Source organism: Oncorhynchus masou, chromosome 22 (genome assembly GCF_036934945.1).
Source record: "Oncorhynchus masou masou isolate Uvic2021 chromosome 22, UVic_Omas_1.1, whole genome shotgun sequence".
In the NCBI taxonomy this organism is placed as follows: Eukaryota; Metazoa; Chordata; class Actinopteri; order Salmoniformes; family Salmonidae; genus Oncorhynchus; species Oncorhynchus masou.
Genome location: NC_088233.1, coordinates 1692995 through 1719926, shown reverse-complemented (window position 1 = coordinate 1719926; position 26932 = coordinate 1692995). Strand labels below are relative to the sequence as shown.

At 41.8% G+C, this 26932-nt stretch overlaps 1 protein-coding gene across 1 annotated transcript in view; it reads right to left on the bottom strand.

The window, feature by feature from the left end:
• The window catches only part of LOC135509757 (protein phosphatase 1 regulatory subunit 12A-like), a 48178-nt gene extending 21548 nt beyond the window's left edge, over positions 1 to 26630 (bottom strand). Inside the window, exons 1-3 of the mRNA XM_064930659.1 lie at positions 26188 to 26630; positions 3758 to 3888; positions 2064 to 2182 (exon numbers count right to left, since the gene is read on the bottom strand). Coding sequence (XP_064786731.1) covers positions 2064 to 2182; positions 3758 to 3888; positions 26188 to 26463 — 526 coding nt within the window. The 5' untranslated portion in view covers positions 26464 to 26630. The remainder of the gene's footprint in view (positions 1 to 2063; positions 2183 to 3757; positions 3889 to 26187) is intronic.
• Between the last annotated feature and the right edge of the window lie 302 nt (positions 26631 to 26932).

The window sequence follows — 26932 nt, the reverse complement described above, 5'->3', positions numbered from 1 at the left end:
ATTATAGAACACCCAGACTACATAATAATCCCTAGTTACCCTGCTTCTAGTATTATAGAACACCCAGACTACATAATAACCCCTAGTTGACCTGCTTCTAGTATTATAGAACACCCAGACTACATAATAATCCCTAGTTACCCTGCTTCTAGTATTATAGAACACCCAGACTACATAATAACCCCTAGTTGACCTGCTTCTAGTATTATAGAACACCCAGACTACATAATAATCCCTAGGTACCCTGCTTCTAGTATTATAGAACACCCAGACTACATAATAACCCCTAGTTGACCTGCTTCTAGTATTATAGAACACCCAGACTACATAATAACCCCTAGTTGACCTGCTTCTAGTATTATAGAACACCCAGACTACATAATAATCCCTAGGTACCCTGCTTCTAGTATTATAGAACACCCAGACTACATAATAACCCCTAGTTGACCTGCTTCTAGTATTATAGAACACCCAGACTACATAATAACCCCTAGTTACCCTGCTTCTAGTATTATAGAACACCCAGACTACATAATAACCCCTAGTTACCCTGCTTCTAGTATTATAGAACACCCAGACTACATAATAATCCCTAGGTACCCTGCTTCTAGTATTATAGAACACCCAGACTACATAATAACCCCTAGTTACCCTGCTTCTAGTATTATAGAACACCCAGACTACATAATAACCCCTAGTTGACCTGCTTCTAGAACACCCAGACTACATAATAACCCCTAGTTACCCTGCTTCTAGTATTATAGAACACCCAGACTACATAATAACCCCTAGTTACCCTGCTTCTAGTATTATAGAACACCCAGACTACATAATAACCCCTAGTTGACCTGCTTCTAGTATTATAGAACACCCAGACTACATAATAACCCCTAGTTACCCTGCTTCTAGTATTATAGAACACCCAGACTACATAATAATCCCTAGTTACCCTGCTTCTAGTATTATAGAACACCCAGACTACATAATAACCCCTAGTTACCCTGCTTCTAGTATTATAGAACACCCGGACTACATAATAACCCCTAGTTGACCTGCTTCTAGAACACCCAGACTACATAATAACCCCTAGTTGACCTGCTTCTAGAACACCCAGACTACATAATAATCCCTAGTTACCCTGCTTCTAGTATTATAGAACACCCAGACTACATAATAATCCCTAGTTACCCTGCTTCTAGTATTATAGAACACCCAGACTACATAATAATCCCTAGTTACCCTGCTTCTAGTATTATAGAACACCCAGACTACATAATAATCCCTAGTTACCCTGCTTCTAGAACACCCAGACTACATAATAATCCCTAGTTACCCTGCTTCTAGTATTATAGAACACCCAGACTACATAATAATCCCTAGTTACCCTGCTTCTAGTATTATAGAACACCCAGACTACATAATAACCCCTAGTTACCCTGCTTCTAGAACACCCAGACTACATAATAATCCCTAGTTACCCTGCTTCTAGAACACCCAGACTACATAATAACCCCTAGTTGACCTGCTTCTAGAACACCCAGACTACATAATAACCCCTAGTTGACCTGCTTCTAGAACACCCAGACTACATAATAACCCCTAGTTGACCTGCTTCTAGAACACCCAGACTACATAATAATCCCTAGTTACCCTGCTTCTAGTATTATAGAACACCCAGACTACATAATAATCCCTAGGTACCCTGCTTCTAGTATTATAGAACACCCAGACTACATAATAATCCCTAGTTACCCTGCTTCTAGTATTATAGAACACCCAGACTACATAATAATCCCTAGTTGACCTGTTTCTAGAACACCCAGACTACATAATAATCCCTAGTTACCCTGCTTCTAGTATTATAGAACACCCAGACTACATAATAATCCCTAGTTGACCTGTTTCTAGAACACCCAGACTACATAATAATCCCTAGTTGACCTGTTTCTAGAACACCCAGACTGCATAATAATCTCTAGTTACCCTGCTTCTAGGTCTCTCCCTATAGCATCGTCAGGGGGGTAATGACTATGTTAATATGAGTCATTGTGTTAACACCCTACCTTGTTTCTTGATCTCCCCCTTCAGCAGTCTCTCCATAGCATCCTCAGTGGCCACATCCAGAGGAAGCTCTCCTTCACTGTTCACCGCCCCCACACGTGCACCGTGCTCTATCAGATACCTGCAACATAGACACACAACATAATGGTTCCTACTACAACATAATGGTTCCTACTCACAACATAATGGTTCCTACTCACAACATAATGGTTCCTACTCACAACATAATGGTTCCTACTCACAACATAATGGTTCCTACTCACAACATAATGGTTCCTACTCACAACATAATGGTTCCTACTCACAACATAATGGTTCCTACTCACAACATAATGGTTCCTACTCACAACATAACACACAACATAATGGTTCCTACACACAACATAATGGTTCCTACACACAACATAATGGTTCCTACACACAACATAATGGTTCCTACACACAACATAATGGTTCCTACACACAACATAATGGTTCCTACACACAACATAATGGTTCCTACACACAACATAATGGTTCCTACACACAACATAATGGTTTCAACATAATGGTTCCTACACACAACATAATGGTTCCTACACACAACATAATGGTTCCTACACACAACATAATGGTTCCTACACACAACATAATGGTTCCTACACACAACATAATGGTTCCTACACACAACATAATGGTTCCTACACACAACATAATGGTTCCTACACACAACATAATGGTTCCTACACACAACATAATGGTTCCTACACACAACATAATGGTTCCTACACACAACATAATGGTTCCTACACACAACATAATGGTTCCTACACACAACATAATGGTTCCTACACACAACATAATGGTTCCTACACACAACATAATGGTTCCTACACACAACATAATGGTTCCTACACACAACATAATGGTTCCTACACACAACATAATGGTTCCTACACACAACATAATGGTTCCTACACACAACATACACACAACATAATGGTTCCTACACACAACATAATGGTTCCTACACACAACATAATGGTTCCTACACACAACATAATGGTTCCTACACACAACATAATGGTTCCTACACACAACATAATGGTTCCTACACACAACATAATGGTTCCTACACACAACATAATGGTTCCTACACAACATAATGGTTCCTACACACAACATAATGGTTCCTACACACAACATAATGGTTCCTACACACAACATAATGGTTCCTACACACAACATAATGGTTCCTACACACAACATAATGGTTCCTACACACAACATAATGGTTCCTACACACAACATAATGGTTCCTACACACAACATAATGGTTCCTACACACAACATAATGGTTCCTACACACAACATAATGGTTCCTACACACAACATAATGGTTCCTACACACAACATAATGGTTTCTACACACAACATAATGGTTCCTACACACACCATAATGGTTCCTACACACAACATAATGGTTCCTACTCACAACATAATGGTTCCTACACACCACATCAATGTATTGCACAGTGCAGTGGTTCTTCATCCTGGTCCCAAGGGGTGCATATTTAACGCTACACACCTGATTCCACTGATTAAAGGTTTGATGATGATTAGTTGAGTCAGGTGTGCAACCCCCTTTGGGGTCCTCGGGACCAGGATGTAGAACCAGTAGTATAGTGGAACGGTGTAATATTAAATAGACACCCACTTGGTGATCTGTATGAACCCACAGGAGGCAGCAGCGTGGAGGGGAGTCCACCCCTCGTTGTCCCCCCGGTTCACATCACTCCCACTCTCCACCAGGAACTGGACCATCTCTGCATTCTCATCTATGCACGCCTGGAGACGACAGGAAACACATTGGAAGGTGAGAGATGAGAGGACAGGAAACACATTGGAAGGTGAGAGATGAGAGGACAGGAAACACATTGGAAGGTGAGAGATGAGAGGACAGGAAACACATTGGAAGGTGAGAGATGAGAGGACAGGAAACACATTGGAAGGTGAGAGATGAGAGGACAGGAAACACATTGGAAGGTGAGAGGACAGGAAACACATTGGAAGGTGAGAGGACAGGAAACACATTGGAAGGTGAGAGATGAGAGGACAGGAAACACATTGGAAGGTGAGATGTAAGTGACCTTGATTATAAATCAAGTTTTAAAAGCATACTGTGAGTTTTGGGTCCTTCATCAGACAATACACGATCAAACGCTAAATCTTTACACATTGATTAAAACATTTTTCCTCGACCTAGAGAGGGGGAACAGAGACATGTTAGAGATGAGATTGTGGTTTCAATGGCTAAATGGATTAGTGCACGGTGCTAGCAACACCGGGTTTTGGGTTTAATTCCCAGATGGGCCATTGAATAAATACAGTCTCTGTCAATGTTGACATTTCTGTCCCATCGCATAAAAGCATCTGCTTAAATAACCATATTTCTTATTCTGGACAACTTTGGACTATGTAAGACTATGTAAGGCAATAAGAGGTGTTTATGTTTAATTTCCAACTCAATTCTGCCCACTTGATTAGTGGCACACTCCTGGATAACTAACCTTGGGCTAGCAGCTAATACAAATCTAGAGACAGTTCTAAAACCTGGAGTGTCTGTCTGTCTCTAAATGGCCCGGAGTGTCTGTCTGTCTCTAAATGGCCCGGAGTGTCTGTCTGTCTCTAAATGGCCCGGAGTGTCTGTCTGTCTCTAAATGGCCCGGAGTGTCTGTCTGTCTCTAAAGGGCATAGAGTGTCTGTCTGTCTCTAAAGGGCCTAGAGTGTCTGTCTGTCTCTAAAGGGCCTAGAGTGTCTGTCTGTCTGTCTCTAAAGGGCCCGGAGTGTCTGTCTGTCTCTAAATGGCCCGGAGTGTCTGTCTGTCTCTAAATGGCCCGGAGTGTCTGTCTGTCTCTAAAGGGCCTAGAGTGTCTGTCTGTCTCTAAAGGGCCTAGAGTGTCTGTCTGTCTCTAAAGGGCCTAGAGTGTCTGTCTGTCTCTAAAGGGCCCGGAGTGTCTGTCTGTCTCTAAAGGGCCTAGAGTGTCTGTCTGTCTCTAAAGGGCCTAGAGTGTCTGTCTGTCTCTAAATGGCCGGAGTGTCTGTCTGTCTCTAAATGGCCCGGAGTGTCTGTCTGTCTCTAAAGGGCCTGGAGTGTCTGTCTGTCTCTAAAGGGCCCGGAGTGTCTGTCTGTCTCTAAAGGGCCTAGAGTGTCTGTCTGTCTCTAAAGGGTCTGCGGTGGGAAGGTAAACAAAATAGCATGGTTAGAAGGTACCAGGTTAGGATTTGATGTTGCAGGGTACTAGGTTAGGATTTGATGTTGCAGGGTACTAGGTTAGGATTTGATTTGGGGTTGCAGGGTATTAGGTTAGGATTTGATTTGGGGTTGCAGGGTACTAGGTTAGGATTTGATTTGATGTTGCAGGGTACTAGGTTAGGATTTGATTTGGGGTTGCAGGGTATTAGGTTAGGATTTGATTTGATGTTGCAGGGTACTAGGTTAGGATTTGATTTGATGTTGCAGGGTACTAGGTTAGGATTTGATTTGATGTTGCAGGGTACTAGGTTAGGATTTGATTTGGGGTTGCAGGGTACTAGGTTAGGATTTGATTTGGGGTTGCAGGGTACTAGGTTAGGATTTGATTTGGGGTTGCAGGGTACTAGGTTAGGATTTGATTTGGGGTTGCAGGGTACTAGGTTAGGATTTGATTTGATGTTGCAGGGTACTAGGTTAGGATTTGATTTGGGGTTGCAGGGTACTAGGTTAGGATTTGATTTGGGGTTGCAGGGTACTAGGTTAGGATTTGATTTGGGGTTGCAGGGTACTAGGTTAGGATTTGATTTGGGGTTGCAGGGTACTAGGTTAGGATTTGATTTGGGGTTGCAGGGTACTAGGTTAGGATTTGATTTGGGGTTGCAGGGTACTAGGTTAGGATTTGATTTGGGGTTGCAGGGTACTAGGTTAGGATTTGATTTGATGTTGCAGGGTACTAGGTTAGGATTTGATTTGATGTTGCAGGGTACTAGGTTAGGATTTGATTTGATGTTGCAGGGTACTAGGTTAGGATTTGATTTGATGTTGCAGGGTACTAGGTTAGGATTTGATTTGGGGTTGCAGGGTACTAGGTTAGGATTTGACTCCAGACCTCACGCTGAACTAATAAACGACTCCAGACCTCAGGCTGAACTAATAAACGACTCCAGACCTCACGCTGAACTAATAAACGACTCCAGACCTCACGCTGAACTAATAAACGACTCCAGACCTCACGCTGAACTAATAAACGACTCCAGACCTCACGCTGAACTAATAAACGACTCCAGACCTCACGCTGAACTAATAAACGACTCCTGACCTCACGCTGAACTAATAAACGACTCCAGACCTCAGGCTGAACTAATAAACGACTCCAGACCTCACGCTGAACTAATAAACGACTCCAGACCTCAGGCTGAACTAATAAACGACTCCAGACCTCACGCTGAACTAATAAACGACTCCAGACCTCACGCTGAACTAATAAACGACTCCAGACCTCAGGCTGAACTAATAAACGACTCCAGACCTCACGCTGAACTAATAAACGACTCCAGACCTCAGGCTGAACTAATAAACGACTCCAGACCTCAGGCTGAACTAATAAACGACTCCAGACCTCAGGCTGAACTAATAAACGACTCCAGACCTCACGCTGAACTAATAAACGACTCCAGACCTCAGGCTGAACTAATAAACGACTCCAGACCTCAGGCTGAACTAATAAACGACTCCAGACCTCAGGCTGAACTAATAAACGACTCCAGACCTCACGCTGAACTAATAAACGACTCCAGACCTCACGCTGAACTAATAAACGACTCCAGACCTCACGCTGAACTAATAAACGACTCCAGACCTCAGGCTGAACTAATAAATGACTCCAGACCTCACGCTGAACTAATAAACGACTCCAGACCTCACGCTGAACTAATAAACGACTCCAGACCTCACGCTGAACTAATAAACGACTCCAGACCTCACGCTGAACTAATAAACGACTCCAGACCTCACGCTGAACTAATAAACGACTCCAGACCTCAGGCTGAACTAATAAACGACTCCAGACCTCAGGCTGAACTAATAAACGACTCCAGACCTCAGGCTGAACTAATAAACGACTCCAGACCTCAGGCTGAACTAATAAACGACTCCAGACCTCACGCTGAACTAATAAACGACTCCAGACCTCACGCTGAACTAATAAACGACTCCAGACCTCACGCTGAACTAATAAACGACTCCAGACCTCACGCTGAACTAATAAACGACTCCAGACCTCACGCTGAACTAATAAACGACTCCAGACCTCAGGGAATAGGGTTCTATAGGACTCTGGTCTAAAGTAGTGCACTATACAGGGAATAGGGGTCTAGGGTTCTATAGGGTCCTGGTCTAATGTAGTGCACTATATAGGGAATAGGGTTCTATAGGGCTCTGGTCTAAAGTAGTGCACTATATAGGGAATAGGGTTATATAGGGTCCTGGTCTAAAGTAGTGCACTATATAGGGAATAGGGTTCTATAGGGCTCTGGTCTAAAGTAGTGCACTATATAGGGAATAGGGTTCTATAGGGCTCTGGTCTAAAGTAGTGCACTATATAGGGAATAGGGTTCTATAGGGCTCTGGTCTAAAGTAGTGCACCATATAGGGAATAGGGTTCTATAGGGTCCTGGTCTAAAGTAGTGTAATATATAGGAAAAAGGGTTCTATAGGGCTCTGGTCTAAAGTAGTGCACTATATAGGGAAAAGGGTTCTATAGGGCCCTGGTCTAAAGTAGTGCAGTATATAGGGAATAGGGGTCTATAGGGCTCTGGTCTAAAGTAGTGCACTATATAGGGAATAGGGTTCTATAAGGCTCTGGACTAAAGTAGTGCACTATATAGGGAATAGGGTTCTATAGGGCACTATATAGGGAACAGGGTTCTATAGGGCTCTGGTCTAAAGTAGTGCACTATATAGGGAATAGGGTTCTATAAGGTTCTGGTCTAAAGTAGTGCACTATATAGGGAATAGGGTTCTATAGGGCCCTGGTCTAAAGTAGTGTACTATATATAGGGAATAGGGTTCTATAGGGCTCTGGTCTAAAGTAGTGCACTATATAGGGAATAGGGTTCTATAGGGCCCTGGACTAAAGTAGTGTACTATATAGGGAATAGTGTTTTATAGGGCTCTGGTCTAAAGTAGTGCACTATATAGGGAATAGGGTTCTATAGGGCTCTGGTCTAAAGTAGTGCACTATATAGGGAATAGGGTTCTATAGGGCCCTGGACTAAAGTAGTGCACTATATAGGGAATAGGGTTCTATAGGGCTCTGGTCTAAAGTAGTACACTATATAGGGAATAGGGTTCTATAGGGCTCTGGTCTAAAGTAGTACACTATATAGGGAATAGGGTTCTATTTGGGACTCAGACTACTCCCCTCCACAGGCCAACTAGCTAACTAACTAACAAGAGGACATTTCTTGTCTCGTTCTCCTTGTTGTGAATGTGGCTGTACATAGAGGACATTTCTCTTTCTCCTTGTTGTGAATGTGGCTGTACATAGAGGACATTTCTCTTTCTCCTTGTTGTGAATGTGGCTGTGCATAGAGGACATTTCTCTTTCTCCTTGTTGTGAATGTGGCTGTACATAGAGGACATTTCTCTTTCTCCTTGTTGTGAATGTGGCTGTGCATAGAGGACATTTCTCTTTCTCCTTGTTGTGAATGTGGCTGTACATAGAGGACATTTTCTTCTTTCTCTTTCTGCTTGTTGTGAATGTGGCTGTACATAGAGGACATTTCTCTTTCTCCTTGTTGTGAATGTGGCTGTGCATAGAGGACATTTCTCTTTCTCCTTGTTGTGAATGTGGCTGTACATAGAGGACATTTCTCTTTCTCCTTGTTGTGAATGTGGCTGTGCATAGAGGACATTTCGCGTCTCTTTCTCCTTGTTGTGAATGTGGCTGTACATAGAGGACATTTCTCTTTCTCCTTGTTGTGAATGTGGCTGTACATAGAGGACATTTCTCTTTCTCCTTGTTGTCAATGTGGCTGTGCATAGAGGACATTTCTCTTTCTCCTTGTTGTGAATGTGGCTGTACATAGAGGACATTTCTCTTTCTCCTTGTTGTGAATGTGGCTGTACATAGAGGACATTTCTCTTTCTCCTTGTTGTGAATGTGGCTGTACATAGAGGACATTTCTCTTTCTCCTTGTTGTGAATGTGGCTGTGCATAGAGGACATTTCTCTTTCTCCTTGTTGTGAATGTGGCTGTACATAGAGGACATTTCTCTTTCTCCTTGTTGTGAATGTGGCTGTGCATAGAGGACATTTCTCTTTCTCCTTGTTGTGAATGTGGCTGTGTATAGAGGACATTTCTCTTTCTCCTTGTTGTGAATGTGGCTGTGTATAGAGGACATTTCGCGTCTCTTTCTCCTTGTTGTGAATGTGGCTGTACATAGAGGACATTTCTCTTTCTCCTTGTTGTGAATGTGGCTGTGTATAGAGGACATTTCTCTTTCTCCTTGTTGTGAATGTGGCTGTGTATAGAGGACATTTCGTCTCTTTCTCTTTCTCCTTGTTGTGAATGTGGCTGTACATAGAGGACATTTCTCTTTCTCCTTGTTGTGAATGTGGCTGTACATAGAGGACATTTCTCTTTCTCCTTGTTGTGAATGTGGCTGTACATAGAGGACATTTCTCTTTCTCCTTGTTGTGAATGTGGCTGTACATAGAGGACATTTCTCTTTCTCCTTGTTGTGAATGTGGCTGTACATAGAGGACATTTCTCTTTCTCCTTGTTGTGAATGTGGCTGTACATAGAGGACATTTCTCTTTCTCCTTGTTGTGAATGTGGCTGTACATAGAGGACATTTCTCTTTCTCCTTGTTGTGAATGTGGCTGTGTATAGAGGACATTTCTCTTTCTCCTTGTTGTGAATGTGGCTGTACATAGAGGACATTTCTCTTTCTCCTTGTTGTGAATGTGGCTGTGCATAGAGGACATTTCTCTTTCTCCTTGTTGTGAATGTGGCTGTACATAGAGGACATTTCTCTTTCTCCTTGTTGTGAATGTGGCTGTACATAGAGGACATTTCTCTTTCTCCTTGTTGTGAATGTGGCTGTACATAGAGGACATTTCTCTTTCTCCTTGTTGTGAATGTGGCTGTGCATAGAGGACATTTCTCTTTCTCCTTGTTGTGAATGTGGCTGTACATAGAGGACATTTCTCTTTCTCCTTGTTGTGAATGTGGCTGTACATAGAGGACATTTCTCTTTCTCCTTGTTGTGAATGTGGCTGTGCATAGAGGACATTTCTCTTTCTCCTTGTTGTGAATGTGGCTGTACATAGAGGACATTTCTCTTTCTCCTTGTTGTGAATGTGGCTGTGTATAGAGGACATTTCTCTTTCTCCTTGTTGTGAATGTGGCTGTACATAGAGGACATTTCTCTTTCTCCTTGTTGTGAATGTGGCTGTGCATAGAGGACATTTCTCTTTCTCCTTGTTGTGAATGTGGCTGTACATAGAGGACATTTCTCTTTCTCCTTGTTGTGAATGTGGCTGTACATAGAGGACATTTCTCTTTCTCCTTGTTGTGAATGTGGCTGTGTATAGAGGACATTTCTCTTTCTCCTTGTTGTGAATGTGGCTGTACATAGAGGACATTTCTCTTTCTCCTTGTTGTGAATGTGGCTGTGTATAGAGGACATTTCTCTTTCTCCTTGTTGTGAATGTGGCTGTACATAGAGGACATTTCTCTTTCTCCTTGTTGTGAATGTGGCTGTACTTTAGAGGACATTTAGAGGACATTTCTTTCTCCTTGTTGTGAATGTGGCTGTACATAGAGGACATTTTCTCTTTCTCCTTGTTGTGAATGTGGCTGTACATAGAGGACATTTCTCTTTCTCCTTGTTGTGAATGTGGCTGTACATAGAGGACATTTCTCTTTCTCCTTGTTGTGAATGTGGCTGTACATAGAGGACATTTCTCTTTCTCCTTGTTGTGAATGTGGCTGTACATAGAGGACATTTCTCTTTCTCCTTGTTGTGAATGTGGCTGTACATAGAGGACATTTCTCTTTCTCCTTGTTGTGAATGTGGCTGTACATAGAGGACATTTCTCTTTCTCCTTGTTGTGAATGTGGCTGTACATAGAGGACATTTCTCTTTCTCCTTGTTGTGAATGTGGCTGTGCATAGAGGACATTTCTCTTTCTCCTTGTTGTGAATGTGGCTGTACATAGAGGACATTTCTCTTTCTCCTTGTTGTGAATGTGGCTGTACATAGAGGACATTTCTCTTTCTCCTTGTTGTGAATGTGGCTGTACATAGAGGACATTTCTCTTTCTCCTTGTTGTGAATGTGGCTGTACATAGAGGACATTTCTCTTTCTCCTTGTTGTGAATGTGGCTGTGCATAGAGGACATTTCTCTTTCTCCTTGTTGTGAATGTGGCTGTACATAGAGGACATTTCTCTTTCTCCTTGTTGTGAATGTGGCTGTACATAGAGGACATTTCTCTTTCTCCTTGTTGTGAATGTGGCTGTGCATAGAGGACATTTCTCTTTCTCCTTGTTGTGAATGTGGCTGTACATAGAGGACATTTCTCTTTCTCCTTGTTGTGAATGTGGCTGTGTATAGAGGACATTTCTCTTTCTCCTTGTTGTGAATGTGGCTGTACATAGAGGACATTTCTCTTTCTCTTGTTGTGAATGTTTAGAGGACTCCTTGTTGTGAATGTGGCTGTACATAGAGGACATTTCTCTTTCTCCTTGTTGTGAATGTGGCTGTACATAGAGGACATTTCTCTTTCTCCTTGTTGTGAATGTGGCTGTACATAGAGGACATTTCTCTTTCTCCTTGTTGTGAATGTGGCTGTACATAGAGGACATTTCTCTTTCTCCTTGTTGTGAATGTGGCTGTGTATAGAGGACATTTCTCTTTCTCCTTGTTGTGAATGTGGCTGTACATAGAGGACATTTCTCTTTCTCCTTGTTGTGAATGTGGCTGTACATAGAGGACATTTCTCTTTCTCCTTGTTGTGAATGTGGCTGTGCATAGTTTTTTACCAGTGGTTCAACGGTTCCTTCACTGGGTCATCAAGTAACTCGGTCGTCGTGGAAATGGAGCAGCAGCAGCAGCTGTTAGAAGGAGAATGTTTTCTTTTTCTTCATCTGAAATTCCCAAAGTCCCCACCATCGGGATTGGAAAGGGAGAAACAGAGGGAGAGAGAGAGAGAGAGAAGAGGGCAGGAAGGGGGAGAGCGAGACAGAGAGAGGGAAGAGGGAAACGAGGGGGCAGAGGAGAGAGAAGACAGAGGCTTTAGCTGGAAAGGGGGTGGAAAGTTTGGAGTGAGGGCCTATATTTAATTATCGTTGCCATGCAACTAGTGAGCAACAAAGGAGAAAAGGATGGATGGCACTGGGTGACAGCAGGACCAGACCGAAGTATAGTCTGCTTCCCAACGGACACCCTGTTCCCTACGTAGACAAAAGGGGGGGGTGGTCATCACAGGCCCATCCTCTCACTGGACTGGGGTCGTCACAGGCCCATCCTCTCACTGGACTGGGGGGCGGGGGGGGGTTCGTCACAGGCCAACCCTCTCACTGGACTGGGGGAGGGGTCGTCACAGGCCCATCCTCTCACTGGACTGGGGGGGTCGTCATAGGCCCATCCTCTCACTGGACTGAGGGGAGGGGGTCGTCACAGGCCAATCCTCTCACTGGACCGGGGGAGGGGAGGGGGGTCGTCACAGGCCAATCCTCTCACTGGACTGGGGGAGGGGGGTCGTCATAGGCCCATCCTCTCACTGGACTGGGGGGGTCGTCATAGGCCCATATTCTCACTGGACTGAGGGGGGGGGGGTCGTCATCGGCCCATATTCTCACTGGACATAGGGGGGGGGGTCGTCATCGGCCCATCTTCTCACTGGACTGAGGGGGGGGGGTCGTCATCGCCCAACACGATCATAAAAAAACATTCCTCCAATATTAAAGTGCATTGGAGATCATTCCACACGTAAGGTGCAAAAAAACAAAAAGCAGATCCACCCAACTCAGTGGAGATGTTAGGGATCTCCAGAGTTCGCCATCTCTCTGGCCCGTACATCTAGAGGTTAACAACGAGGTAAGTTTATGCAAGTTTATGGGCTGTATTGACAAGGAGAGTGCAATGCATTGATCTACGAGACTTTAAGAAGGGCCAGCCCACATTATGATACAGAATGCAGCGATGTGTACTGAACCTATCGACCATAATAAGACGATATCCCCATAGTCACACAGACGATATCCCCATAGTCACACAGGCGATGTGCATGTTGAATTAGTTGTTTTTCAGCTTTTTAATGAAAGACAGAACCTTTTCCTATAGAAGACTATTTTTTTTTAAATAATAATAATTTGTAAACTAACTCATCAACACGCTTTTTGAAAGATAGATTTTCGTCAATCCAGACACCCAGATATTTATAAACAAGGGAACAAATCAATGAGGCACCATCCAAAGTACACAGGAAAATCTATTCCCAACTATTTTGCAATCTATATGCCACAGCTGTCAATGTTTTAGTCCTTAAATGGAACTGTTTTTATTTATCAACATTTTCTTTAATGGTCTTTAATAATGAGCTGACAGAAAAGTTCCTTACTTTTTCCACTTCCATTTTTGCAGAAATGCCGCAATTAGTTGGTTGTAATTTACATATGTTTTAGTTACCTGTATGACATAACTCCACCAGTCGAATTTATAATATAATTCATAAAGATTATACCACAATATTTGTTGTATCATTTGCTCATTTTTTTTTCTAATGGATTAAATTGAATAATAGTATAAAACTAGTTTTTCAACCACTCCACAAATGTCTTGTTAACAAACTATAGTTTTGGCAGGTCAGTTAGGACATCTACTTTGTGCAGGACACAAGTCATTTTTCCAACCATTGTTTACAGACAGATTATTTCACTTATAATTCACTGTATCACAATTCCAGTGGGTCAGAAGTTTACATACACTAAATTGACTGTGCCTTTAAACAGCTTGGAAAATTCCAGAAAATGATGTCATGGCTTTAGAAGCTTCTGATGGGCTAATTTACATAATCTGAGTCAATTGGAGGTGTACCTGTGGATGTATTTCAAGGCCTACCTTTAAACTTCACCATGGGACCACACAGCCGTCATACCGCTCAGGAAGGAGACGCGTTCTGTCTCCTAGAGATGAACGTACTTTGGTGCGAAAAGTGCAAATCAATCACAGAACAACAGCATAGGACCTGGTAAAGATGCTGGAGGAAACAGGTACAAAAGTATCTATATCCACAGTAAAACAAGTCCTATATCAACATAACCTGAAAGGCTGCTCATCAAGGAAGAAGCCACTGCTCCAACACCACCATAAAAAAGCCAGACTACGGTTTGCAACTGCACATGGGGACAAAGATCGTAGTTTTTGGAGAAATGTCCTCTTGTCTGATGAAACAAAAATATAACTGTTTGGCCATAATGACCATCGTTATGTTTGGAGGAAAAAGGGGGAGGCTTGCAAGCTGAAGAAAACCATTCCAACTGTGTAGCACAGGGGTGGCAGCATCATGTTGTGGGGGTGCTTTGCTGCTGGAGGGACTGGTGCACTTCACAAAATAGATGGCATCATGAGGATGGAAAATGATGTGGACATATTGAAGCAACATCAAGACAGTCAGGAAGTTAAAGCTTGGTCGCAAATGGGTCTTCCAAATGGACAATGACCCCAAGCATACTTCCAAAGTTGTGGCAAAATGGCTTACAGACAACAAAGTCAAGGTATTGGAGTGGCCATCACAGCCCGACCTCAATCCAAAAGAAAATTTGTGGGCAGAACTGAAAAAGCGCGTGCGAAAAAGGAGGCCTACAAACCTGACTCAGTTACACCAGCTCTGTCAGGAGGAATGGGCCAAAATTCACCCAACTTATTGTGGAAGGCTACCCAAAACAATTGACTCAAGTTAAACAATTTAAAGGCAATGCTACCAAATACTAATTGAGTGTATGTAAACTTCTGACCCACTGGGAACGTGATGAAAGAAATAAAAGCTTAAACAAAATCACTCTCTCTACTATTATTCTGAGATTCTTAAAATAAAGTGGTGATCCTAACTGACCTAAAACAGGGAATTTTTACTAGGATTAAATGTCAGGAATTGTGAAAAACTGAGTCTAAATGTATTTGGCTAAGGTGTATGTAAACTTCCGACTTCAACTGTATCATCATTTGGTTGAGGTTAGAAAAAGTATCTAGATCCTCTGAGGCTGTGGAGGGAATGTAATTCTAAAAGTATCTAGATCCTCTGAGGCTGTGGAGGGATTCAGATTCTATAAGTATCTAGATCCTCTATGAGGCTGTGGAGGGATTCAGATTCTATAAGTATCTAGATCCTCTATGAGGCTGTGGAGGGATTCTAATTCTAAAAGTATCTAGATCCTCTATGAGGCTGTGGAGGGATTCAGATTCTATAAGTATCTAGATCCTCTATGAGGCTGTGGAGGGATTCTAATTCTAAAAGTATCTAGATCCCCTATGAGGCTGTGGAGGGATTCTAATTCTAAAAGTATCTAGATCCTCTCTATGAGGCTGTGGAGGGATTCTAATTCTAAGTAAGTATGAGGCTGTAGGGATCCTCTATGAGGCTGTGGAGGGATTCTAATTCTAAAAGGATTCTGGAATTCTAATTCTAAAAGTATCTAGATCCTCTATGAGGCTGTGGAGGGATTCTAATTCTAAAAGTATCTAGATATTCTATGAGGCTGTGGAGGGATTCTAATTCTAAAAGTATCTAGATCCTCTATGAGGCTGTGGAGGGATTCTAATTCTATAAGTATCTAGATCCTCTATGAGGCCGTGGAGGGATTCTAATTCTAAAAGTATCTAGATCCTCTATGAGGCTGTGGAGGGATTCTAATTCTAAAAGTATCTAGATCCTCTGAGGCTGTGGAGGGATTCTAATTCTAAAAGTATCTAGATCCTCTATGAGGCTGTGGAGGGATTCTAATTCTAAAAGTATCTAGATCCTCTTTGAGGCTGTGGAGGGAATGTCTAAAAGTATCTAGATCCTCTATGAGGCTGTGGAGGGATTCTAATTCTAAAAGTATCTAGATCCTCTATGAGGCTGTGGAGGGATTCAAATTCTAAAAGTATCTAGATCCTCTATGAGGCTGTATCTAGATCCTCTGAGGCTGTGGAGGGATTCTAATTCTAAAAGTATCTAGATCCTCTATGAGGCTGTGGAGGGATTCTAATTCTAAAAGTATCTAGATCCTCTGAGGCTGTGGAGGGATTCTAATTCTAAAAGTATCTAGATCCTCTATGAGGCTGTGGAGGGATTCTAATTCTAAAAGTATCTAGATCCTCTGAGGCTGTGGAGGGATTCTAATTATGGATTTAAAAGAAAACATGAATCATCAGCATACAATGACACCTTTGTTTCTAAGCCCTGGATTTCTAGGCCCTTGATATTATTGTTGGATATGAATTGAATAGCTAACCTTTCGATGGCCATAGTAAATAGATATGCCGATAATGGACAACCTTGTTTCTCTCCTCTTGATGAAGGTTGTTTCCTCGGGGACATTGATGCAGCTGGCTTCCGGGTTGAGCGAGTGGGTGGTAAGAAACTCGACTTGGGGGTCATGTTTCTGAGGACGCATGACTCGACCTTCGCCTCTCCTGAGCCCGATGGGGAGTTGCAGCGATGAGACAAGATCGTAATCACCAAATTGGGGGGTATTTTTTAAAATTTAAATATCATAAAATAAAATGTATAAAAATAAACATTGTCCCGTGTCTTGAAATTCCGTTACAAAACCTCACATATTATTTTCATGAGTAGGGAGGAAAAAGAAACTCCACAGAAGTAACAAGTATTAATTAGTAAGGTATTAGTAAGGTAGTCAGGTATTAGTAAGGTAGTAAGGTATTAGTAAGGTAGTCAGGTATTAGTACGGTAGTCAGGTAGAAGTAAGGTATTAGTAAGGTATTAGTAAGGTAGTCAGGTAAGGTAGTCAGGTATTAGTAAGGTAGTCAGGTATTAGTAAGGTAGTCAGGTATTAGTAAGGTATTAGTAAGGTATTAGTAAGGTATTAGTAAGGTATTAGTAAGGTAGTCAGGTATTAGTAAGGTAGTCAGGTATTAGTAAGGTAGTCAGGTATTAGTAAGGTAGTCAGGTATTAGTAAGGTAGTAAGGTATTAGTAAGGTAGTAAGGTATTAGTAAGGTAGTCAGGTATTAGTAAGGTATTAGTAAGGTAGTCAGGTATTAGTAAGGTAGTCAGGTATTAGTAAGGTAGTAAGGTAGTAAGGTATTAGTAAGGTAGTAAGGTATTAGTAAGGTAGTCAGGTATTAGTAAGGTAGTAAGGTATTAGTAAGGTAGTAAGGTATTAGTAAGGTATTAGTAAGGTAGTAAGGTATTAGTAAGGTAGTCAGGTATTAGTAAGGTAGTAAGGTATTATTAGTAAGGTATTAGTAAGTAGTAGGTATTAGTAAGGTAGTAAGGTATTAGTAAGGTAGTCAGGTATTAGTAAGGTAGTCAGGTAGTAGTAAGGTAGTAGGTATTAGTAAGGTATTAGTAAGGTAGTAAGGTATTAGTAAGGTAGTAAGGTAAGTAAGGTATTAGTAAGGTATTAGTAAGGTATTAGTAAGGTAGTAAGGTATTAGTAAGGTATTAGTAAGGTATTAGTAAGGTATTAGTAAGGTATTAGTAAGGTATTAGTAAGGTAGTAAGGTAGTCAGGTATTAGTAAGGTAATAATAAGGTAGTCAGGTATTAGTAAGGTAGTAGTAAGGTATTAGTAAGGTAGTAAGGTATTATTAAGGTAGTCAGGTATTAGTAAGGTAGTCAGGTATTAGTAAGGTAGTAAGGTAGTCAGGTATTAGTAAGGTATTAGTAAGGTAGTAAGGTATTAGTAAGGTAGTAAGGTATTAGTAATAGTAGTATTAGTAAGGTATTAGTAAGGTAGTCAGGTATTAGTATAGTAAGGTATTAGTAAGGTATTAGTAAGGTAGTAAGGTATTAGTAAGGTAGTAAGGTATTAGTAAGGTATTAGTAAGGTAGTCAGGTATTAGTAAGGTAGTAAGGTAGTAAGTCAGGTATTAGTAAGGTAGTCAGGTAGTGTAAGGTAAGTAGTAAGGTATTAGTAAGGTAGTAAGGTATTAGTAAGGTAGTAAGGTATTAGTAAGTAAGGTATTAGTAAGGTAGTAAGGTAGGTAGTAGTAAGGTAGTAAGGTATTAGTAAGGTAGTAAGGTATTTAAGGTAAGGTATTAGTAAGGTAGTAAGGTATTAGTAAGGTAGTAGTAGTAAGGTATTAGTAAGGTATTAGTAAGGTAAGGTAGTAAGGTATAGTAGTAAGGTATTAGTAAGTATTAGTAAGTAGTCAGGTATTAGTAAGGTATTAGTTAGTAAGGTAGTAAGGTATTAGTAAGTAGTAAGGTATTAGTAAGGTAGTAGTAAGGTATTAGGTATTAGTAAGGTAGTCAGGTATTAGTAAGGTATTAGTAAGGTAGTAAGGTATTAGTAAGGTAGTAATTAGTAAGGTAAGGTATTAGTAAGGTAGTCAGGTATTAGTAGGTATTAGTAAGGTAGTCAGGTATTAGTAAGGTAAGGTATTAGTAAGTAAGGTATTAGTAAAGTCAGGTATTAGTAAGGGTAAGGTATTAGTAAGGTATTAGTAAGTAGTCAGGTATTAGTAAGGTATTAGTAAGGTAGTAAGGTATTAGTAAGGTAGTAAGGTATTTGTAAGGTAGTAAGGTATTAGTAAGGTAGTCAGGTATTAGTAAGGTAGTCAGGTATTAGTAAGGTAGTAGTAAGGTATTAGTAAGGTAGTAAGGTATTAGTAAGGTAGTAGTAAGGTATTAGTAAGGTAGTAGTAAGGTATTAGTAAGGTAGTAAGGTATTAGTAAGGTAGTAAGGTATTATTAGTAAGGTATTAGTAAGGTATTAGTAAGGTATTAGTAAGGTAGTAAGGTATTAGTAAGGTATTAATAAGGTAGTAAGGTATTAGTAAGGTATTAGTAAGGTATTAGTAAGGTAATAATAAGGTAGTCAGGTATTAGTAAGGTAGTAGTAAGGTATTTAGTATTAGGTAGTAGTAAGGTATTAGTAAGGTAGTAAGGTATTAATAAGGTAGTAAGGTATTAGTAATAGTAAGGTATTAGTAAGGTAGTAAGGTATTAGTAAGGTAGTCAGGTATTAGTAAGGTAGTAGTAAGGTATTAGTAAGGTAGTAAGGTATTAGTAAGGTAGTAGTAAGGTATTAGTAAGGTATTAGTAAGGTATTAGTAAGGTATTAGTAAGGTATTAGTAAGGTAGTAGTAAGGTATTAGTAAGGTAGTAAGGTATTAGTAAGGTAGTAAGGTATTAGTAAGGTAGTAAGGTATTAGTAGGTATTAGTAAGGTAGTAAGGTATTAGTAAGGTAGTCAGGTATTAGTAAGGTAGTAAGGTATAGTAGTATTAGTAAGGTAGTAAGGTATTAAGGTAGTCAGGTAGTAAGGTAAGGTATTAGTAAGGGTAAGTAAGGTATTAGTAAGGTAGTCAGGTAATAAGTAAGGTATTAGTAAGGGTAGTAAGGTATTAGTAAGGTAGTAAGGTATTAGTAAGGTATTAGTAAGGTAGTAAGGTAATTAGTAAGGTAGTAAGGTATTAGTAAGGTAGTCAGGTATTAGTAAGGGTAAGGTAAGGTATTAGTAAGGTAGGTTAGGTATTAGTAAGGTAGTAAGGTATTAGTAAGGTAGTAAGGTATTAGTAAGGTAGTCAGGTATTAGTAAGGTAGTAGTAAGGTAGTAAGGTATTAGTAAGGTAGTAAGGTATTAGTAAGGTATTAGTAAGGTATTAGTAAGGTAGTAAGGTATTAGTAAGGTAGTAAGGTATTAATAAGGTTAAGGTAGTCAGGTATTAGTAAGGTAAGGTATTAGTAAGGTAGTCAGGTATTAGTAAGGTAGTCAGGTATAATAGTAAGGTATTAGTAAGGTAGTCAGGTATTAGTAAGGTATTAGTAAGGTATTAGTAAGGTATTAGTAAGGTAGTAAGGTATTAGTAAGGTAGTAAGGTATTAGTAAGGTATTAGTAAGGTATTAGTAAGATATTAGTAAGTGTTGGTAACAGAAAATTGTTAACGGAATTGGTGAAGCAATAAAAAAAAATCATAGTAGTCACAAACCACAGTTGGGTTCACAAGATTGTACAGAAAAGTAGACTATTGTTCAGTAAAGTACACAGTAGCACACACTAGAGTCGAGTATACTACAACGTGAGGGTAGGGGTAGGGTAGGAAACAACATCTCCACCCCGCTGATCCTCACACTGGGGTCCCACAAGGGTGCGTTCTGAGCCCTCTCCTGTACTCCCTGTTCACCCATGGCTGTGTGGCCACGCACGTCTCCAACTCAATCATCAAGTTTGCGGACGACACAACAGTGGTAGGCTTGATTACCAACAACGAGGAGAAGGCCTACAGGGAGGAGGTGAGGGCCCTCGGAGTGTGGTGTCAGGACAATAACCTCACACTCAACGTCAACAAAACTAAGGAGATGATTGTGGACTTCAGGAAACAGCAGAGGGAACACCCCCCTATCCACATCGATGGAACAGTAGTGGAGAGGGTAGTAAGTTTTAAGTTCCTCGGCATACACATCACAGACAAACTGAATGGGTCCACTCACACAGACAGCATCGTGAAGAAGGCGCAGCAGCGCCTCTTCAACCTCAGGAGGCTGAAGAAATTTGGCTTGTCACCAAAAGCACTCACAAACTTCTACAGATGCACAATCGAGAGCATCCTGGCGGGCTGTATCACCGCCTGGTACGGCAACTGCTCCGCCCACAACCGTAAGGCTCTCCAGAGGGTAGTGAGGTCTGCACAACGCATCACCGGGGGCAAACTACCTGCCCTCCAGGACACCTACACCTCCCTATGTTACAGGAAGGCCATAAAGATCATCAAGGACAACAACCACCCGAGCCACTGCGTGTTCACCCTGCTATCATCCAGAAGGCGAGGTCAGTACAGGTGCATCAAAGCTGGGACCGAGAGACTGAAAAACAGCTTCTATCTCAAGGCCATCAGACTGTTAAAAAGCCACCACTAACATTGAGTGGCTGCTGCCAACACACTGACTCAACTCCAGCCACTTTAATAATGGGAATTGATGGGAATGATGTAAAATATATCACTAGCCACTTTAAACAATGCTACCTTATATAATGTTACTTACCCTACATTATTCATCTCATATGCATACCTATATACTGTACTCTATATCATCTACTGCATCTTTATGTAATACATGTATCACTAGCCACTTTAACTATGCCACTTTGTTTACATACTCATCTCATATGTATATACTGTTCTCGATACCATCTACTGTATCTTGCCTATGCTGCTCTGTACCATCACTCATTCATATATCTTTATGTACATATTCTTTATCCCCTTACACTTGTGTATAAGACAGTAGTTTTGGAATTGTTAGTTAGATTACTTGTTGGTTATTACTGCATTGTCGGAACTAGAAGCACAAGCATTTCGCTACACTCGCATTAACATCTGCTAACCATGTGTATGTGACAAATAAAATTTGATTTGATTGATTTGATTTCTACTGCACTTTGATGTCTTAACTTGTGAAACATAGACATCTATGATTGGTTCAAATTTGGTCTTGCTTGGGGGCAGATCTCATTAAAATAATATCCAGATAGAAGCATGGCCTTGAAAGATGCTGCAGAGGACCAGGATCAAGTAAGTCAGCTCTAGTAGATTGATGTAAAAAAGCAATCAGAGGACCAGGATCAAGTAAGTCAGCTCTAGTAGATTGATGTAAAAAAAACAATCAGAGGACCAGGATCAAGTAAGTCAGCTCTAGTAGATTGATGTAAAAAAAGCAATCAGAGGACCAGGATCAAGTAAGTCAGCTCTAGTAGATTGATGTATAAAAACAATCAGAGGACCAGGATCAAGTAAGTCAGCTCTAGTAGATTGATGTATAAAAAAAACAATCTTGCGCATCACAAGAAGAAAGTTGTTGAAATGAAAAGAAATGATTCACTAGAAGTTGAGGGATCTTCTATCATGTCAACTAGAGACTCGAAGAAAAGGCAGGCAGTCAACTGGCTGACCAGAGTCAATTAAAGCACCTTTAATTTAATTTCAAATAAAACTCCTGCCGAGATAACATGCTGATTAAAAGCGTCACCAGTTTCTTTTTTCTCAGTAATGATGTCAGTCTGACACAACGGACGGAGAGGAATTTCCACAATTCAGTGCATTGACCACATATGCCACTGTACCACAAGTTTTAAAAAATGCTATTAAGAGAAAATATATAAATATTAGATTGAGCTATCTCGGAGTGGCACTGACTAAAATCCAATACAGTCTTTTTTAAATGTTTATTTCACCTTTATTTAACCAGGTAGGCTAGTTGAGAACATCTTTATTTAACCAGGTAGGCTAGTTGAGAACATCTTTATTTAACCAGGTAGGCTAGTTGAGAACACCTTTATTTAATCAGGTAGGCTAGTTGAGAACATCTTTATTTAACCAGGTAGGCTAGTTGAGAACACCTTTATTTAAACAGGTAGGCTAGTTGAGAACATCTTTATTTATCCAGGTGGGCCAGTTGAGAACATATTTATTTAACCAGGCAGGCTAGTTGAGAACATATTTATTTAACCAGGTAGGCTAGTTGAGAACATCTTTATTTAACCAGGTAGGCCAGTTGAGAACACCTTTATTTAACCAGGTAAGCCAGTTGAGAACAACTTTATTTAACCAGGTGGCAAATCGCATCTCTGCATGTCTGGCAGACATATCAGTGTGGATGACGGATCACCACCTCAAGCTGAACCTCGGCAAGACGGAGCTGCTCTTCCTCCCGGGGAAGGACTGCCCGTTCCATGATCTCGCCATCACGGTTGACAACTCCATTGTGTCCTCCTCCCAGAGCGCTAAGAACCTTGGCGTGATCCTGGACAACACCCTGTCGTTCTCAACTAACATCAAGGCGGTGGCCCGTTCCTGTAGGTTTATGCTCTACAACATCCGCAGAGTACGACCCTGCCTCACACAGGAAGCGGCGCAGGTCCTAATCCAGGCACTTGTCATCTCCCGTCTGGATTACTGCAACTCGCTGTTGGCTGGGCTCCCTGTCTGTGCCATTAAACCCTACAACTCATCCAGAACGCCGCAGCCCGTCTGGTGTTCAACCTTCCCAAGTTCTCTCACGTCACCCCGCTCCTCCGCTCTCTCCACTGGCTTCCAGTTGAAGCTCGCATCCGCTACAAGACCATGGTGCTTGCCTACGGAGCTGTGAGGGGAACGGCACCGCAGTACCTCCAGGCTCTGATCAGGCCCTACACCCAAACAAGGGCACTGCGTTCATCCACCTCTGGCCTGCTCGCCTCCCTACCACTGAGGAAGTACAGTTCCCGCTCAGCCCAGTCAAAATTGTTCGCTGCTCTGGCCCCCCAATGGTGGAACAAACTCCCTCACGACGCCAGGACAGCGGAGTCAATCACCACCTTCCGGAGACACCTGAAACCCCACCTCTTCAAGGAATACCTAGGATAGGATAAAGTAATCCTTCTCACCCCCCTTAAATGATTTAGATGCACTATTGTAAAGTGGCTGTTCCACTGATGTCAGAAGGTGAATTCACCAATTTGTAAGTCGCTCTGGATAAGAGCGTCTGCTAAATGACTTAAATGTAAATGTAAACCAGGTAGGCCAGTTGAGAACACCTTTATTTAACCAGGTAGGCTAGTTGAGAACACCTTTATTTAACCAGGTACGCTAGTTGAGAACACCTTTATTTAACCAGGTAAGCCAGTTGAGAACACCTTTATTTAACCAGGTAAGCCAGTTGAGAACACCTTTATTTAACCAGGTAAGCCAGTTGAGATCACCTTTATTTAACCAGGTAGGCTAGTTGAGAACACCTTTATTTAAACAGGTAGGCTAGTTGAGAACACCTTTATTTAATCAGGTACGCTAGTTGAGAACACCTTTATTTAACCAGGTAAGCCAGTTGAGAACACCTTTATTTAACCAGGTAAGCCAGTTGAGAACACCTTTATTTAACCAGGTAAGCCAGTTGAGATCACCTTTATTTAACCAGGTAGGCTAGTTGAGAACACCTTTATTTAACCAGGTAGGCTAGTTGAGAACACCTTTATTTAACCAGGTAGGCTAGTTGAGAACACCTTTATTTAACCAGCTAGTTCTCATTTACAACTGCGACCTGTCCAAGATAGAGCAAAGCAGTGTGACAGAAACAACAACAACAGAGTTACACATGGAATAAACAAGCATACAGTCAATAACACAATAGGAAAAAAATAAAGTCTGTATAAAGTGTGTGCAAATGGCGTGAGGAGGTGAGGCAATAAATAGGCCATAGTAGCTAAGTAATTACAATTTAGCCATTTACACTGGCGAGATAGATATGCAGATGAGGATGTTCAAGTAGAAATACTGGTGTGCAAAAGAGCAGAAAAACAAAAACAAATATGGGATAAGGTAGATAGTTGGTTGGATGGGCTATTTACAGATGGGCTGTGTACAGCTGCAGCAATCGGTTAGCTGCTCTGACAGCTGACGCTTAAAGTTAGTGAGGGAGATAAAAGTCTCAACTTCAGTGATTTTTGCAATGTGTTCCAGTCATTGGCAGCAGAGAACTGGAAGGAAAGGCGTCCAAAGGATGCGTTGGCTTTGGGGATGATCAGTGAGATATACCTGCTGGAGCGCGTGCTACGGGTGGGTGTTGCTATGGTGACCAGTGAGCTGAGATAATGCGGAGCTTTACCTAGCAAAGACTTATAGATGACCTGGAGCCAGTGGGTTTGGTGACGAATATGTAGCGAGGACCAGCCAAAGAGAGCATACAGGTCGCAGTGGTGGGTAGTATATGGGGCTTTGGTGACAAAAAGTATGGCACTGTGATAGCAAACTGGATGTAGTCTGAGTAGAGTGTTGGAGGCTAACTTGTAAATTACATCGCCAAAGTCAAGGATCGGTAGGATAGTCTGTTTTACAAGGGTAAGTTTGGCAGCGTGAGTGAAGGAGGCTTTTGTTGCCTCACATGTGAATCCTTAAAGAGATGGGTGGGGCTAAAGGTTAAAGAGGGTGTGAACGATGCTGAATGGGTGGGGCTAAAGCTTAAAGAGGGTGTGAACGATGCTGAATGGGTGGGGCTAAAGCTTAAAGAGGGTGTGAACAATGCTGAATGGGTGTCAAGAAGAGCTCTCATCATTAGACTGACTGAACAGTCTCTGATGCTACGTGTCAATAATTTCCCCCCTTTCAGGGATATAACTTTACAATTGTATAGCTAATAAGCTATATGTTTATAGGTGGACTGAGGTGAAGGAACCTTCAATGGTGATACTGGCTGGGGATATGTTTTGCTACTCTCCAAATAGCATTTTTGTTGTTGTTGTTGTATAGAAATGCAGTAAATGAACTTCAAAAAAACGATTTCCAAAATAAAAATGGCACAATGACATAATATATGCGCCTACTATTCTGAACTGTTTTGAATAGGAAGCATGCAGAAAATCCTTCATGGCCCTGATTCTATCCCTGCAATGAGGTAAGTGTTCCTACTCGTATCCCTGTTCTGTGGCGTCTTAATATAGCCATGATTGCGTTCCGACCCCAGTGCAGCTCAGTGTAAACAAGCCTAATGGCAGGGTAGGAGTCATCTGACGAGCAGCCGCCTTTTCCAGTCTTGTGTCGAGTTCATCCGAGAGAGAGAGAACACACACTTGGAAGGCAAGTTCCAATGAACCAATCTACTTTAGCGCGCGCACACACACACCGGAATTATCATGACAATGTTCCAACATCACGATAAACAAGTTGTGTAGTTTTATAAACATTCAAACCACTGATCTGAGCATGATTAAACGTTGAGGTAATGTTCCTTGTCGATGTTTAATTTGACCAAAGGGTTACTTTGTTACAGTAGCTATGTGGACATGTTTGTTTGGCGGTAGGATACAACACGGATCGTTACATAGTTTCAACCCGCCATTACCACTAGGTTCCCCAAACACCAGCCTGCAACAATGGAACTACTTTCTAACGAGTTAAATACCTGGTGAAGCGCTGTCAGTCCGTCTATATTGGCGTGGTTGATGTCAGCGCCCTGTCGTAGGAGCGCCGCTACCTCCTCTCTGTCCCCGGCCGAACAGGCTGCCATAAACACGGCTCCCTGAGCGAACCGAACCCGAGCCCGCCGCGTCCCGGTTCCCGTCGACCCGTCCCGCGTCCCCGGGCCCGTCTGATCGGTTTCCGAGCCCAGCCATCGCTGTAACTGATCCTGCCGTCGCTGCTTTGCAGCTTCAGACCGGGAACGGTCCGTGGCCGCCATCTTCTTCGGTCTGTCCCGGGTAGAGTCAGTTGATGTCGCGGGGAGAGCCAAAGTGGAGCAGCAGCAGCTCCTCTCGGAGAGACTACGCCCCCTGGCCGTAGCAACACGACCGTAGGATACCAACCCAACTTCAGAAAGGACTGGACATTCTCCAGAGGTGTATTCATTACGGAAACCGTTTACCGTTTAACAACCAAACGGAAGCTAACAAAGCTAAACGTGTTACTATTGAACATGTTCATTTAGCTCACTCCCGTTTCGTTCAGTTTGCTTCCGTTTAAGAAACGTTTTTGCAATAGAATCTGCGTAATGAATAGACCCCAGGTATGACTACGCGTTGCAGAACTCCCACGCAGGCTTTTACCCCAACATGGATAAGCTGTCCTGTGTGTAATGCAAATATTATAAAGCTTCAACATTAGCCTAGGCAAAACAGAAACAGACTGTAGCCCGCACAGAACATGAACTA